This window comes from Glandiceps talaboti, chromosome 17 (genome assembly GCF_964340395.1).
Source record: "Glandiceps talaboti chromosome 17, keGlaTala1.1, whole genome shotgun sequence".
NCBI classification, from domain to species: Eukaryota; Metazoa; Hemichordata; class Enteropneusta; family Spengelidae; genus Glandiceps; species Glandiceps talaboti.
Window position 1 is genome coordinate 6,315,029 of NC_135565.1, and position 13,097 is coordinate 6,328,125.

Genomic DNA, 13,097 nt, shown 5'->3' on the forward strand with positions numbered 1-13,097 from the left:
AATGTAGGGTGCCTTCAGCAATTTCAAAGGGAGATGGTCCACCGCTGCCACCACACAGATTGCGTTAAAGCATAGGTTGTCTCCTACTTTGTGAATTTGTGCACAGTATCACCAAGTACCTTACGTGTCCACCTTTACTCCCTTGAGACCAATCCCTCTCCTTTTACACCACAACTAACAAATTGAATTGAATCACTGTATGTTTGTCAGCATATATTCGACTGATATAGTCTGATATTACGGTAAAATGGTGACAGGGGTGGGATGTGACAGCTATGAGATTTGGAACCGGTGGCAGCGGTGGGATATGTTGAAATCATAAAAATAATGCACCAGATAATACAATTAATCAAAGTAGGCTATAAACTTACAATGAGCGAAAGCAAATGTTACCGTCCCCTAAAACCATTTCCAAATATAGCCATCCCCGAGAATCGATTTGAAAACAATGAATCTATTCCCCCAGCGCACTGTAATTACTGAAAGCTCGGTAAGAATTAATGTCTGGTAGAAATACTAGTAACGGTTTTGGGGGGAAAGACGCTCTTCTCTACGTGCAGGTGGTTGGAAAAACGAAAGAACAATAACTTTTTGTCGTTGTTGGCTCTTTGGGGTTAAATGAACAAAGTTCGCACAGCTGATTGGTTCACCCCAATACATGTACACTTTCGTACGTCCTTGACACCGAGGGTGCGGCGTTCTCCAGGGCGTTTGAGAATTGTTGTAGATTTACTGCGAAAGTTTCTCCGTCAGTGTTTCGTCTCAGTAATTTGCAGCTTTTACTGACAAGTGTCCACACTTTTATCAAGGGAATTCATCTTCGAATCATCTCTCAGCCGGCCACCGGTCGTTTGGCCGCGCCGTCGTTAGCCGTGTTATTATCACGTATTAGTTACATAAATTAACATGACTGAATATATATTTACACAAAAGTGAACTATTGTATTCATTTTGCATTGAAGCGGCGTAGCGTAGAAAAAACTAATCTGGCACTTGATGTACAATATATGTAACGTGATACTGCCTGGCCTGATGTGACCCCTGAGTTGGACTCGTGATCGACCGGTCATATCACGTTCACGTGACGCTCTTTCGTACATATTATCACTTAAATTGGGTTCCCAGTTGTATCGTGTATCTGTATTCAGGTATACTGCTTTGTATTGATAATTTTACAACCTCGTTATTGATTAAGTGGCTCATCGAGCCATAAACATTACAAGGGCTACCTGCATATCTACGTATTATCGGCGGTGGATTCAAATCGTTGTCAAGATTTTGTGGAAGTCAGGTTGGTGGAATATTTAATTGTTTGTCAGTCTTAATTTCTTTCTATGCAAGTTTTCATGAAATTTATCAAATATTTAATAGTTTATGAGGAATAGCATTTATATAATTCTTTTTGCATTTTGCATTAGTTCTGGATATAATCGCCAGGAGAATATCGACACGTCTCACCCGGGGGGCACGATGGAATTCTCAGAGTGCGTATCTCCAGAGTTGATTTTGTTTGTACACTGGGAACGGCCCACCAATAAATCAATTGGTTGAAAAACGGATAAAATTTTTAGTAATTATTCGGTAAAAGATTATGCAAATACATCATTGATTGGTCACATTGTATTGGATGTACAGCATACAGTTTTAGGACAGCTTGAAGGAAACTGAATATATTCAATATTTATATTGGCAATCGAGTGATTAGTAGTTTTTTATTCCTATTTTCATGTGACTTATTACTAGACTAGTGTAGGCTTTGAGCAAATATATTGTATGTGTACCCAGCACTGATTAGTGATCATGTTGTCTGAGGAATAGTAACATGACCTCAGCTGACCTTAGGAAATTGTTCACGAACCCAAACATGCTAATTAGGGTATATTTGAATAATTAATAAGGACAATCAATTACTGTTATTGTAATCGAAAGGTTCTTTATCAATAAATTTTAGTTATCAGGGAGTCATTCAAGTGAGATGTACACAATGAAATGAGGTCAAATGTTGACAGTTACTATATAGTAAACACACCAAGTGTACAGTGATTTATGCATTGTTATTTATATGTCGTTTTTGTCCCCCTTTTTCGTTTGTTCCATATCTGTAATGAAGGTGGTGGTGAACCATGGTTAAATGCATTGGGAATGATTCACATGTAACTCACTATCCTTAACCCCTAGGAAACCTAGATAGTAGTAGATATTTATAACCACTCCTAACAAACACGATGAGAGGCAACCTTTGAAAAGTGACTGGGGAACTAGGTTGATTTTACCTGCCTACCACCATTAACAAAAACACCAGTGTCTAGTAGGGAATCCTGGTAAAATGACTGGGGCCACCTTTAACAAAAACACTTTTACAGTGGTAGGGAACCCTGGTAAAATGACTGGGTAACTCATGTAGATTTTACCTGCTTACCACCCTTAACAAAACAATGGTAGGGAACCCAGGTAAAATGACTGGAAAACTGAGGTAGATTTTACCTACTGACCACTCTTAAACAAAAAAATAACTTATTGGTATGCTATACTCTAGAAAGTTTGACAATGCAAGTTCAGTATTGGTATTATATCCATTAAATTTTGTATTGATATTGTTATTTATAGCTCAAGAGACCTGCGCCATACATCACCATGTCAACGTTCAATATTTTTAAAGTTGCAATAATTCTTAGCAATGCATTGTGGGTAGTAAGTGGTGCAGCCTCCAAACAACCCCACATCATTGTAATCTTGGCAGATGACTTGGTGAGTAAATAAACAATCAATATTATGTTTCCAACAAATTTCATGTACCAGTAAAATTCATTTGTGCAAGCTGGTGACTCTTTTTCAGCTAACACAACAAAATTAAGGTCAATAATTAGAGTTGCAATAAAAAAATTACAATTTATATCGACCAGTGACTGGTAGAAATTTGTAGGTAAATGAGGAGACAGACAAACTAATAGACTGAGATATGGAGATGGAAATGTTGTTTTAATCAGTAGTTCTACTAATTTACTCATTGTGATGTAAGAATACAGATGAATTTACAATGTATTTATTGAACTCTATTTCTTCATATATTGTCATTTGTGGAGGAGGCGGCACTTGCTCCCATGACAAAAAAAAACACACAAAACAAACAAGTGTGAGGTAGTCAGGTTAATGCAAGTCACATTGATTTTCTGATATTATTACGTATTTTTTATCAAAAACAGCAAATATCTGTAAAAATGATTCTTTGCAATTAATTATGCGCTTTCGTGTGCAGAAAACAAACATGCACTCATTTGCATACATGTATGTAATACTATTTCATTGTCATACCTAATGGGAAAATACCATTACTATGCAGACACACCAGTGCAAGTAATCTCTGTAACATATCTATTGATTTAAAGTCTAGCATTCTGTATTTATTTGAGATTTTCTTTTCTGTTTCAAGGGTTGGGATGACGTGAGTTTCCATGGATCTAACCAGATTCCTACTCCAAACATTGATAACTTAGCATACAGTGGTATTGTATTACATAATTACTATGTACAACCAATCTGTACTCCGACTAGAAGTGCTTTGATGACTGGCAGACACCCTATACATACAGGTTGGTTATCAATTATTACCCATGAGATTTGTTTACTAGTGTCAGGTCAAGAGTGAGAGCATTGCATGATGGGATGTGATGGGTAGTTATGTATAAGGGTAAAATTGATAATATGATCTCAGTGAGAAAAATTATGGGCAACAATTAAGTCACATGTATTTTCAATCAAGTCTAAAATATATTTTTTCCATTTTGTTTTCCTTACAGGGCTTCAACATAGTGTTATTGTAGCTCCACAACCATATGGCTTGAGACCAAATGAAACAACAATGGCAGAATATCTCAAACCACTTGGCTATGCTACTCACATGGTTGGCAAGGTAACAGTTATTTATTTATTTATTTATCTTTTTTTCATTAATCATGCATGCATGTATTTATTTATCTATTCATTTGTTTGTTGTTTTTTGTTTTTTTTATTTATCTAATATGTATTTATTTATTTATTTATCCAGTCATTTATTTCTTTATCCAGTCATTTATTCCTAATAGGAATTCTTACCTCTGGCAATTTAAGTTCAGTTGAGGGTATGTTGTCACCTGTTTAATCTTTGAGGGTGTCCTTCTGCATGACGGGAATGGCTGGCACAAACCATGTATCTAGGCTAATCCCCCTGAATGCGAACAAATTTCGTGTTACCGATTTAATAGCTTATGACCACCCAGAGACTAAATGAACTACCGATCAAGTGGAACAAAAGATCACAATGTTTGTGAAATTGCAAACCCGTGGGATTGAAACCTGGGCAAACAGTGATATTTGTCAGAGCAATCACCGATTGACAGTCAGTTCACACCTCAAGTAATGAAAATGATTTCGAACCTACAGCGTTTGTGCCGGGCAATATTGGCATGTGACTTATAAGGATGATAGCTCAGCAACCTTAGAGATATAAGTGTACTCTACTGAGTGGCCTGAAACTACTATATATTGATGTAACATATGTGAGGCTGACACAATTTGTTTCATTTTTGTCCAAACAGTGGCACTTAGGATTCTTTGCCAAGGAGTACACACCTACATATAGAGGCTTTGACAGTTACTATGGTTACTACTGTGGTCATGAAGATTACTTAACACATAATGTGCAATGGGTAATTATCTGTTTCTATGAATACTAAATTAAACAAAACACTTTCAGTTGCAATTCTTGTTACACCATCATGGTTTCAAATTATTTACAAGGTACATTTTACCTGACCTGGTTGACATGATTTATCATATCATCGTATCATATCATATATTAATAACAGTTAAGAATAGCAAATAAAAACCTATGAGCTGATCAAAGAGTCAAATACCAAAAATATGCATCGGTTAAATGATACCATGCACAAGCCATTTAGAACAAAAAATATGGAATATATACTCTAGTCGTTCTACGTCACAACAATGCACATCTATGTCTACGTCATTGGTTCTGTTGTGTTCAAAATATGAGTCAAAACATTCAAAATTACCATTACTTTCACAGATTTTTCTTTGTATTACTGGCACTGGTATAATTATGTTATTCTCCAATATTTTTCTTCATTCAGCCAGAAAATACTGGTGACCTAAGGGTTGTCATTACTCATCTAGCGACTCGTGGTGATAAAGACCCCTTAGGTCACTCATATTTTCCTTGGTTTAACAAAGAAAAATATTGAAGAATAACATCTAGGTTTAGTCCCAAATTAAACAATGGTATTATAGAATAAACATAATAAACATGGGGAGTCTTTGATGAAAATCCTTATGTAAAACCTTTAGTAAGCTCTTGTCAATGTCGATACATGCCCTTAATGGTATTTATCAAACTATCAAATTTGATGACTTTATCACAAGGCAGCATAATAGCAATGTCATAGCTGTTATTTGATAGTGTAATACTCATACACAATCTAATGTTAAAGCCAGCAAACAAACAGTTTGATAAAAACAGATGACTAAATGACAACTCTTAGTTCACGAGTATATTTCTGGCTGAATGAAGAAAAGAATATTGGAGTAATAACATTATTATACAAAGTGCCAGTAATATCAGGTGTAACATTTGTACTCATAAGTAATTTGAAACATTGGTTCTGCAACAAGAATTATTTAGTAATTTGATTTACCAACCCGATGAACATATTTATAATAATATTAGCGTTACTATATAAAATGAGATAAGTCAAAATTAAACTAGCCCATCTTAACTTTATGAGCTAATACCCATGTGATCTTTCCTACTATGCTAATCTAACGTTAATGTCAATGTATGCCCTTAATAGTAATGAAATCACGTTGCGTTGTTAACCTAATAGCAAATTTCTCAACAATTTTATTTTTTGTTTGATATTGTCTGTACTTGTCTTGATCTTATAAAGACAAGGTCACTTCTATCACTTTTCTCAACTGAATGAAAAAAAAAATATTGAGGGAAAATAATATAATTGAACACTACAAATTGAACTATAAGTGGTATAACTTTTATCAAACCTTAGTCAATTACCCCATCATGTAAATATATTTTGTACTCCCTTTTTAATTTGTTTATTTCAATATACAGAGCAAATTGAAGTAAGTGGCAAAACAGTTGTGAGTCTCTCAAGAAATTTTCTCATCATTTACTGTATGTATATTTCACTTTGTAAACATGGGAATTTTGTCTTTCAAGAACTTATTTTTTGTAATGTTTATTTTACAGGGCAAGTATTGGGGCTTTGATTTACATAACAACATGGAGGTAGAATGGCCAACATTTGGTGAATACAGTACTGAATTATTCACATCTAAAGCTGAGGTAGTTATCAGAAATCATAACCCAGAGAAGGTATGTGTTTCACTGATGTATGTAAGGATTCGAAGTTAGAACCTGTATATGGTAACTTCTCTCCCTTGTAAAGACATGACCAAATAAGGTCAGCATAAGTATGTCCAGTGAAGGGCATTGTCAGTATTAGATCTCCAAATAAGGACTTGACCAAATAATGAGAGAGAGAGAGAGAGAGAGAGAGAGAGAGAGAGAGAGAGAGAGAGAGAGAGAGAGAGAGAGAGAGAGAGAGACAGACAGACAGACAGACAGACAGACAGACACAAGTAATTTTAGAGTTATTGGCATACAAACAGACTAACACCCACACATAAACAATTGCAAAGACAGATTAAGAGAGACAGACACACTCAAAGTTGATTCCAGAGACAGCCAGACAGACATATAATTCATAAACAGACATATATAGGCAAGTGGTCTACAGTATTTGGAAAAAAATACGTCATACTCACACCAGCCTGAAAGTTCCATACATGTTTTATTATTCCCTCAGCCATTGTTCCTTTACTTGGCTCACCAAGCTGTACATAGTGCAAATAATGCAGTGCCTTTACAAGCTCCTTACAAGTACACCAGTAGATTCCCTTACATACAGGATGAGAACAGGAGAACATTTGCTGGTAAGAGAACATAGATTATAACATTCATTGATTTAGAATATTTGTCATTTTTTCCAATGTGTCTATCTTTCATAATTCTGAGCTCTGGTACAGTTGCAAATAATCATTGCAAAGACACGTAATGACACAAGGGGTCAAACAATCTATGCAGCCAGTGAGGTGCAAACGATTCAAATTGTCTTCTGTCCTACAAGGTGTCCATTCTACAGATTCCAAACTAACCACTCTAATCATTCAACCATCATAACACTATAATATGAAAAATGCTGAAAACAGCGTACCATTTCTTCATCAGCTGGAGCAGTCTAAGACAAAGAACATGAAAGCCATCATATATTATTATTACATGTACCAGAGATTACTTGCACCATTGTGCACACATACTAGAGGTATTTGCACTGCAGTGTAATACCAATATGGACACGATCGTTTGCTCTACATGAAAGCTCGCGATCACACAGTATTAGAAATTTGTTGTTCGGATAAACATATTATGTAATATTAACAGACCCCCATTCTGCATGAGTGAGTTCAAGTGTATGTACTTGGGGTTATTTGCTCTCGTGCTTGCAGTATTTTCTGCTGCACTTTCATTCACTATGCTCATAAAAGTACTGCCACAGTGAACACTGCAAGCACTTGTGCAAACACCCCAAGTAAGCCACACTTCCACTCACGTGTCATGGGGTTCTGTCAAATTGTTATATATCATGATAGATATATTCAATACATCATATATTATTGTACTGTTGCTGCAAAAGAGGCCTGTGGTTTTATGACAATACATTATATGGTTTCTTTACAGGAATGGTGTCAGCACTAGATGATTCCATTGGTAACATTACAAAAGTACTCAAAGAAACAGGACTGTATAACAACTCAGTCATAATATTCAGTACTGACAATGGTGGCCCACCTGCTGGCTTTGATATGAATTATGCATCAAATTGGCCATTACGTGGTACCAAAGCAACACTATGGGAAGGAGGTGTCAGAGGAGATGGATTTGTACACAGCCCGCTGCTGGAAGTACCAGGAAGAAAATCTATGGATTTGATACATGTTTGTGATTGGTTACCAACTGTGTATCATTTAGCAGGTGGAAATTCTTCATCTTTACCTGGTAATCTGGATGGATATAATTTATGGCCAACCTTATCAAGGTAATCCTACAAAGGAGTACAAATAAAATGCCAATGTCATGATTTTCAACAGATTATTTATGCATGACCATATGACATATTCATGAAGGATACCAGTAATATGACTGAAGAACTGTAGTACATTTTACCAATTTGCCACCATTATCAAATGCATTATGTAAACTGCTTTTGAGTGTTGTGTAGTGAGTGCGTGCATGAGTGAGTGAGTGAGTGAGTGAGTGAGTGAGTGAGTGAGTGTCATGAGTGAGTGTCATGAGTGAGTGAGTGAGTGAGTGAGTGAGTGAGTGAGTGAATGAGTGAGTGAGTGAGGATGGTGATTGGGAGTGGGTATATTAGTTAGTTAGTGAGTGAGTGAGTGAGTGAGTGAGTGAGTGAGTGAGTGAGTGAGTGACTGACTGACTGACTGAGTATGTGAGTGACAAAGAGATGTGTGTGTGATTTTGTAGTACATGTAAATACATGTTTTTTCATACATTTTGTCATTGACAGAGGTGAGCCATCACCACGTAAAGAGATACTTCATAACATTGATCCCAATGAAGGAACAGCTGCTTTAAGAGTAGATGAATTTAAACTGATTATAGGTGAAGCATACAGCGGTCATTGGAGTGGATGGTATAAACCTGAAGAATTCACAGCAGGTAGGTATAATAACCTGACAACTCAAATGAATCCTAGGAAATCAAGAGAACATTTAAATGAAAAAGTACAAAGAAAGTTATTAAAGCAACTGGAGCATCAGAAAACAAACCACATATCCACTGACAATTGTTAAAATACCATCAATTTATGAGCATATTATTTCACCACAAATATTAATGGTGAATGATGAAATCATTGCAAGTAGTAGATGTATTGAAATGCTGCACATGTTTCCAATTTACCTTAATTAATTATATTTTACTTATCAATAATTAAACCTGGTTTGTTAATTTGTATCAATATAAGTACATGTATTCCAACAACAGGTTGAAATGATGATGTGTACTAGTCGTTCATATCTGAAAGCTTGGGTGGGGGTGGGGGGGGGATTGGTCTAAAATAGGGTCTGTTTTTCATGCTGAAGGTCTAAAATGTGGTCCATTGTCCTTTACCAAATCACAACTGTGCTATTAATTGCCCCCAAGATGATGCCTCGTGAGGAAAAAATATATAATAGTGAAAACTTAATTTTGCGATCCACCATTTCTTTAATATGGAACTACTACAATTGTATTTTAGTCTAAAATTTGATATTTTAAAAACCTATAACTGTCTAAATTGGGCTTTTGTGTTTTGGTTAAAATGGGGTCTGGGGTTGGTAGTAATTGGCCGACCATCCATACCAGAGGTGACCACTGGTACCGCCCACGGGATCTCACACAATTGGAAGATTATAGCATTACATAGTCTCGAGCATGTAAATATAAGGTTTCATCTGTTGTGAAGTTTCTCTGATGGTTGTATCTGAAACAATGACATGATAGCAAATATATATTGATGTATGTCAAAATTACTTTTTGTATCTACACAGAAGCAAACAAAACTGTAGATCCAAAGGCTGCAGTTGTCAACTGTGGTGTAAAACCAGCCAATGCTTCAACAAATTGTAAACCCCAAAAGAAACCTTGTCTTTATAACATAATAGATGACCCATGTGAATTTTACAACCTAGCTGATCAATACCCAGGTAAGATATATGAAAGTAATGTTTTTCGTGTAGTGAAAATACCAATGCAAGTAATCACATATGTAATCATTACAATTATTACCTATGTACCAGTGATACTTGCACCTGTGCACACATACTAGTGGGTTTGCAATGCAGTTTACTAACAAAAACATTATTGCAGACCTGCATGCAAATGATATGCAAATTCTAATGAAGATGTGATTGTTTGTTTGTTTGTTTGTTGTACACAAAAGCTTGCAATTGCACAGTATAATTTTTATGGAAATTTGTTGTTTTGGATAAACATATGCAATAATGACAGAACCCAATGTCATGCAAGTGTCAGTGTGGGTACTCAGGAGTATTTGTACTTGTGGTTGCAGTTTTTTCTGTTGTACTTTCACTTGTTACACTCATGAATACAGCCGTAGAAAACACTGCAAGCATTTCTGCAAGTACCCCAAGTTCGCCATACTTGCACTTGCATGTTATGAGTTCCATCTCATATTTTTGGAGACTTTCATATTGAAAATTTATTTATTATACTATGTTTAACTTTGGGTACATATTCTTAATATGTTCTATGTTTTCAGTTATTGTTGACATGATGGTGGATAGAATTGCAGAATACAATGCCACGGCTGTCACTCCTCAGAACACTCCAGAAGATCCCAAGTCAGATCCAAAGTTCCATGGTTATGCATGGGTACCATGGATTAATCTAACAGACATTGGTAACTTGTAGAATACCTCAATATTTTTGTTGAAAATTGTATTTCTTTAGTTGATAACTATGCAATCAACACTAAGTACCTCTTCTAAATGATGATTTTGGGATGATCAATAATTTCATATTTTTTTAAGGGAGGGGGAGGAGGTTCCAAGTCCGACAGATATTTTACAATAGTGAAATTAAATCAACTACAGGATACATGATATTAAGTGAGTAAGTGAGTTGGATAATTTGTTTGGATAATTTTTATCTTTTTAAAGTTAATTCCTGTCAATCAACTGCGAAGAGGAAAGGAACAAGTGTAAAATTGCGCTACTTCTATTTTTGTTGAATTTCACCATGTTTATACCATTATATAAGATCTACATTGGAAGTACAAAGTGACAGATCTAATCCCTCTTATGTGTGAGAGCACCTAACAATGAGAGTTTGGGTAACCAAGCCTAATTAGTGAAAGGGCAACAGAGAACGCTGTAAGCAATGAATGCAAAGTTTATTTTTGTCAGTTTCTGCCTGTTTTTATCATGCGAGAGCTCCATTCAGGAGATTTAGAATTTTGAATAAATGTATTTGTTTGTTCTTTTATTCTTATGTCTAAATTTACATGTTTGGATTATTTTGTGAGCCTATATCACAGTATTTGTCACAGTATTTGCCATCAGTATTTGCAGTTGTGTTTTGAAATCCTAGATGAATCAAACTTAAATATAAAGCCTGGTCTGACATTTACAGCTAATATTGTACTTAACTTCTACCAATACCCAAAGTACCCAAACTGTCAAACACACATCATGGGGATATGTTATTACAGTAACTTTACTGTAAACCTGGATATTTTCACTAAAGACTTATTTTCGCTCATTTCATCAAACTCCTTCTTGTACATCGACACAATGTACCAGTCTAGTAAAAATTGGTCTTTGAGAACAAGGTGAAGACAGTAAAATCTCACAGTTTTCTTGTAGTGAAAATATCTGGGTTTACAGTATAGTATCCACAACCAATCAGTAGCATCAACATTTTGTGAAATCCTGTTTAGAGAATAGACAGTGATGCAATGTATCAGTTTATATTACTTTATTGTATGTACCAGTGTCTGTAGTTTCTATGGGTAGGTTAAAGGTCATGGATAAATTTGGGCAGTATTGAGCAGAGCAGCCAAATTTATACTAGAGGATCTATATTTTCACATCTAACCAACTTAGTAGTCAATCATTGTTTAGTTTGATTATTACCAGTGTCAAATTGTCAGTCGGGGGGCATGCAGTAGTTTGATATACAAAAGTGTTGCAAACATGCATCGTTAGTGCATAAGTGTGTTGGAGGTGGGGGCAGAGCGTTAGCCATTGTTCAAATGCTCTAAGTAAGATGTGTCCTTCACAAAATAGAAAATTGTAGCAAATTGATTGAGCTGATTTTTTGGTTAATACAACCAAGGTTGACTATGTAAGTATTTACAAAAGATTTGAAAGATACAAAAAATGTTATGTTGACTATTTTTTATAATACATTTTGTAATTTCAAAATTTTGAACACTTCCTAGCAAAGAAATGAGTCCATATGCAAATAATCTTTGTTTTCCAGTCACTAGTTACCATAGTGATTTTTTATTGTTTGGAAAAGATTCACCATATGCTGGAAAGTAAATTTTTTAGTGTAATTAAGTACTTTAACATTCTAAAGGGAAATGGCACTTCGGAAAATAGAAACATTTTCATAAACTTGGGATTCTAGAAAGTAATTTCAAGATTTGACATCACCTTCATTAAGGATGATTTTATTGAAACACCAAGGTGAACTTTGCATTGTGAATTATTCTCGTTGGCAACATTGCCTCATGGGAGTCGTTAGCAATACATATGCAATAGGTGAACAATGTAAATATTCATGACGTTATTCTTCCTGTGAAAAAAATCTGAATATTCATTATGTAATGTTAGTTATGTAAATTCATGAAATGACTCCAGAACTCGAAATTTATGAAAATGACCTTTATTTCCTGTAGTAGTGCCACGTTTCCCTTTTAACACAAGAGATTTTGCACATTCTGCTGAAATGATATTCACTTTTGAAATATTAATTATATTAATATGTTTATATTATGAAATGAATGTATCGAAATAAAATTAGCAAGGCAATAAATTGATATGAAATTTTTAATTTACTAGAAATATTTGAATTTTGTCAGATTTTGTACTAACATTTGAGAGAGAGAGAGAGAGAGAGAGAGAGAGAGAGAGAGAGAGAGAGAGAGAGAGAGAGAGAGAGAGAGAGAGAGAGAGAGAGAGATGACACTATTTTATAATTGTTTGACTATATCAATGGTGTATGATTTTCAATTGGTTAAAACGTTACTATCTAAGTTGTGGTCTGTAAACAACATACAGTTACAATTTCCATGAATGTTGAATTGAAATTTAATTTGGCTGGGAACAATTATTTTTCAACAAGAATGTTGTTGTCTAGTGTGTTTATTCTAGAACCCTCCTCGTTTGTTGATCTGAGGTATAGCTAAGTATGTTTCAACGTTTGAGGTAAGGAC

General features: G+C 35.1%; 1 protein-coding gene across 1 annotated transcript; it reads left to right on the forward strand.

Annotated features, from left to right (window-relative positions):
* Nucleotides 1-701: 701 nt before the first annotated feature.
* On the forward strand, nucleotides 702-12,601 carry LOC144448309 (arylsulfatase I-like). Its single transcript, XM_078138495.1, has 11 exons — nucleotides 702-1,291; nucleotides 2,608-2,748; nucleotides 3,431-3,590; nucleotides 3,798-3,910; nucleotides 4,575-4,685; nucleotides 6,263-6,388; nucleotides 6,882-7,008; nucleotides 7,814-8,171; nucleotides 8,661-8,812; nucleotides 9,685-9,840; nucleotides 10,416-12,601. Exons 2-11 carry the CDS (start codon nucleotides 2,635-2,637, stop codon nucleotides 10,565-10,567), a joined length of 1,569 nt encoding a protein of 522 aa, XP_077994621.1. The 5' UTR covers nucleotides 702-1,291; nucleotides 2,608-2,634; the 3' UTR covers nucleotides 10,568-12,601.
* The last annotated feature ends 496 nt before the right edge of the window (nucleotides 12,602-13,097 follow it).

Bases quoted from the DNA above. Each gene is read 5' to 3' on its own strand.
- LOC144448309 (XM_078138495.1), top strand. From the start codon at position 2,635: ATGTCAACGTTCAATATTTTTAAAGTTGCAATAATTCTTAGCAATGCA. The intron at 3,591-3,797 runs GTTGGTTATCAA...TTTTCCTTACAG, and splicing joins CAGACACCCTATACATACAG to GGCTTCAACATAGTGTTATT. The intron at 9,841-10,415 runs GTAAGATATATG...CTATGTTTTCAG, and splicing joins CCTAGCTGATCAATACCCAG to TTATTGTTGACATGATGGTG.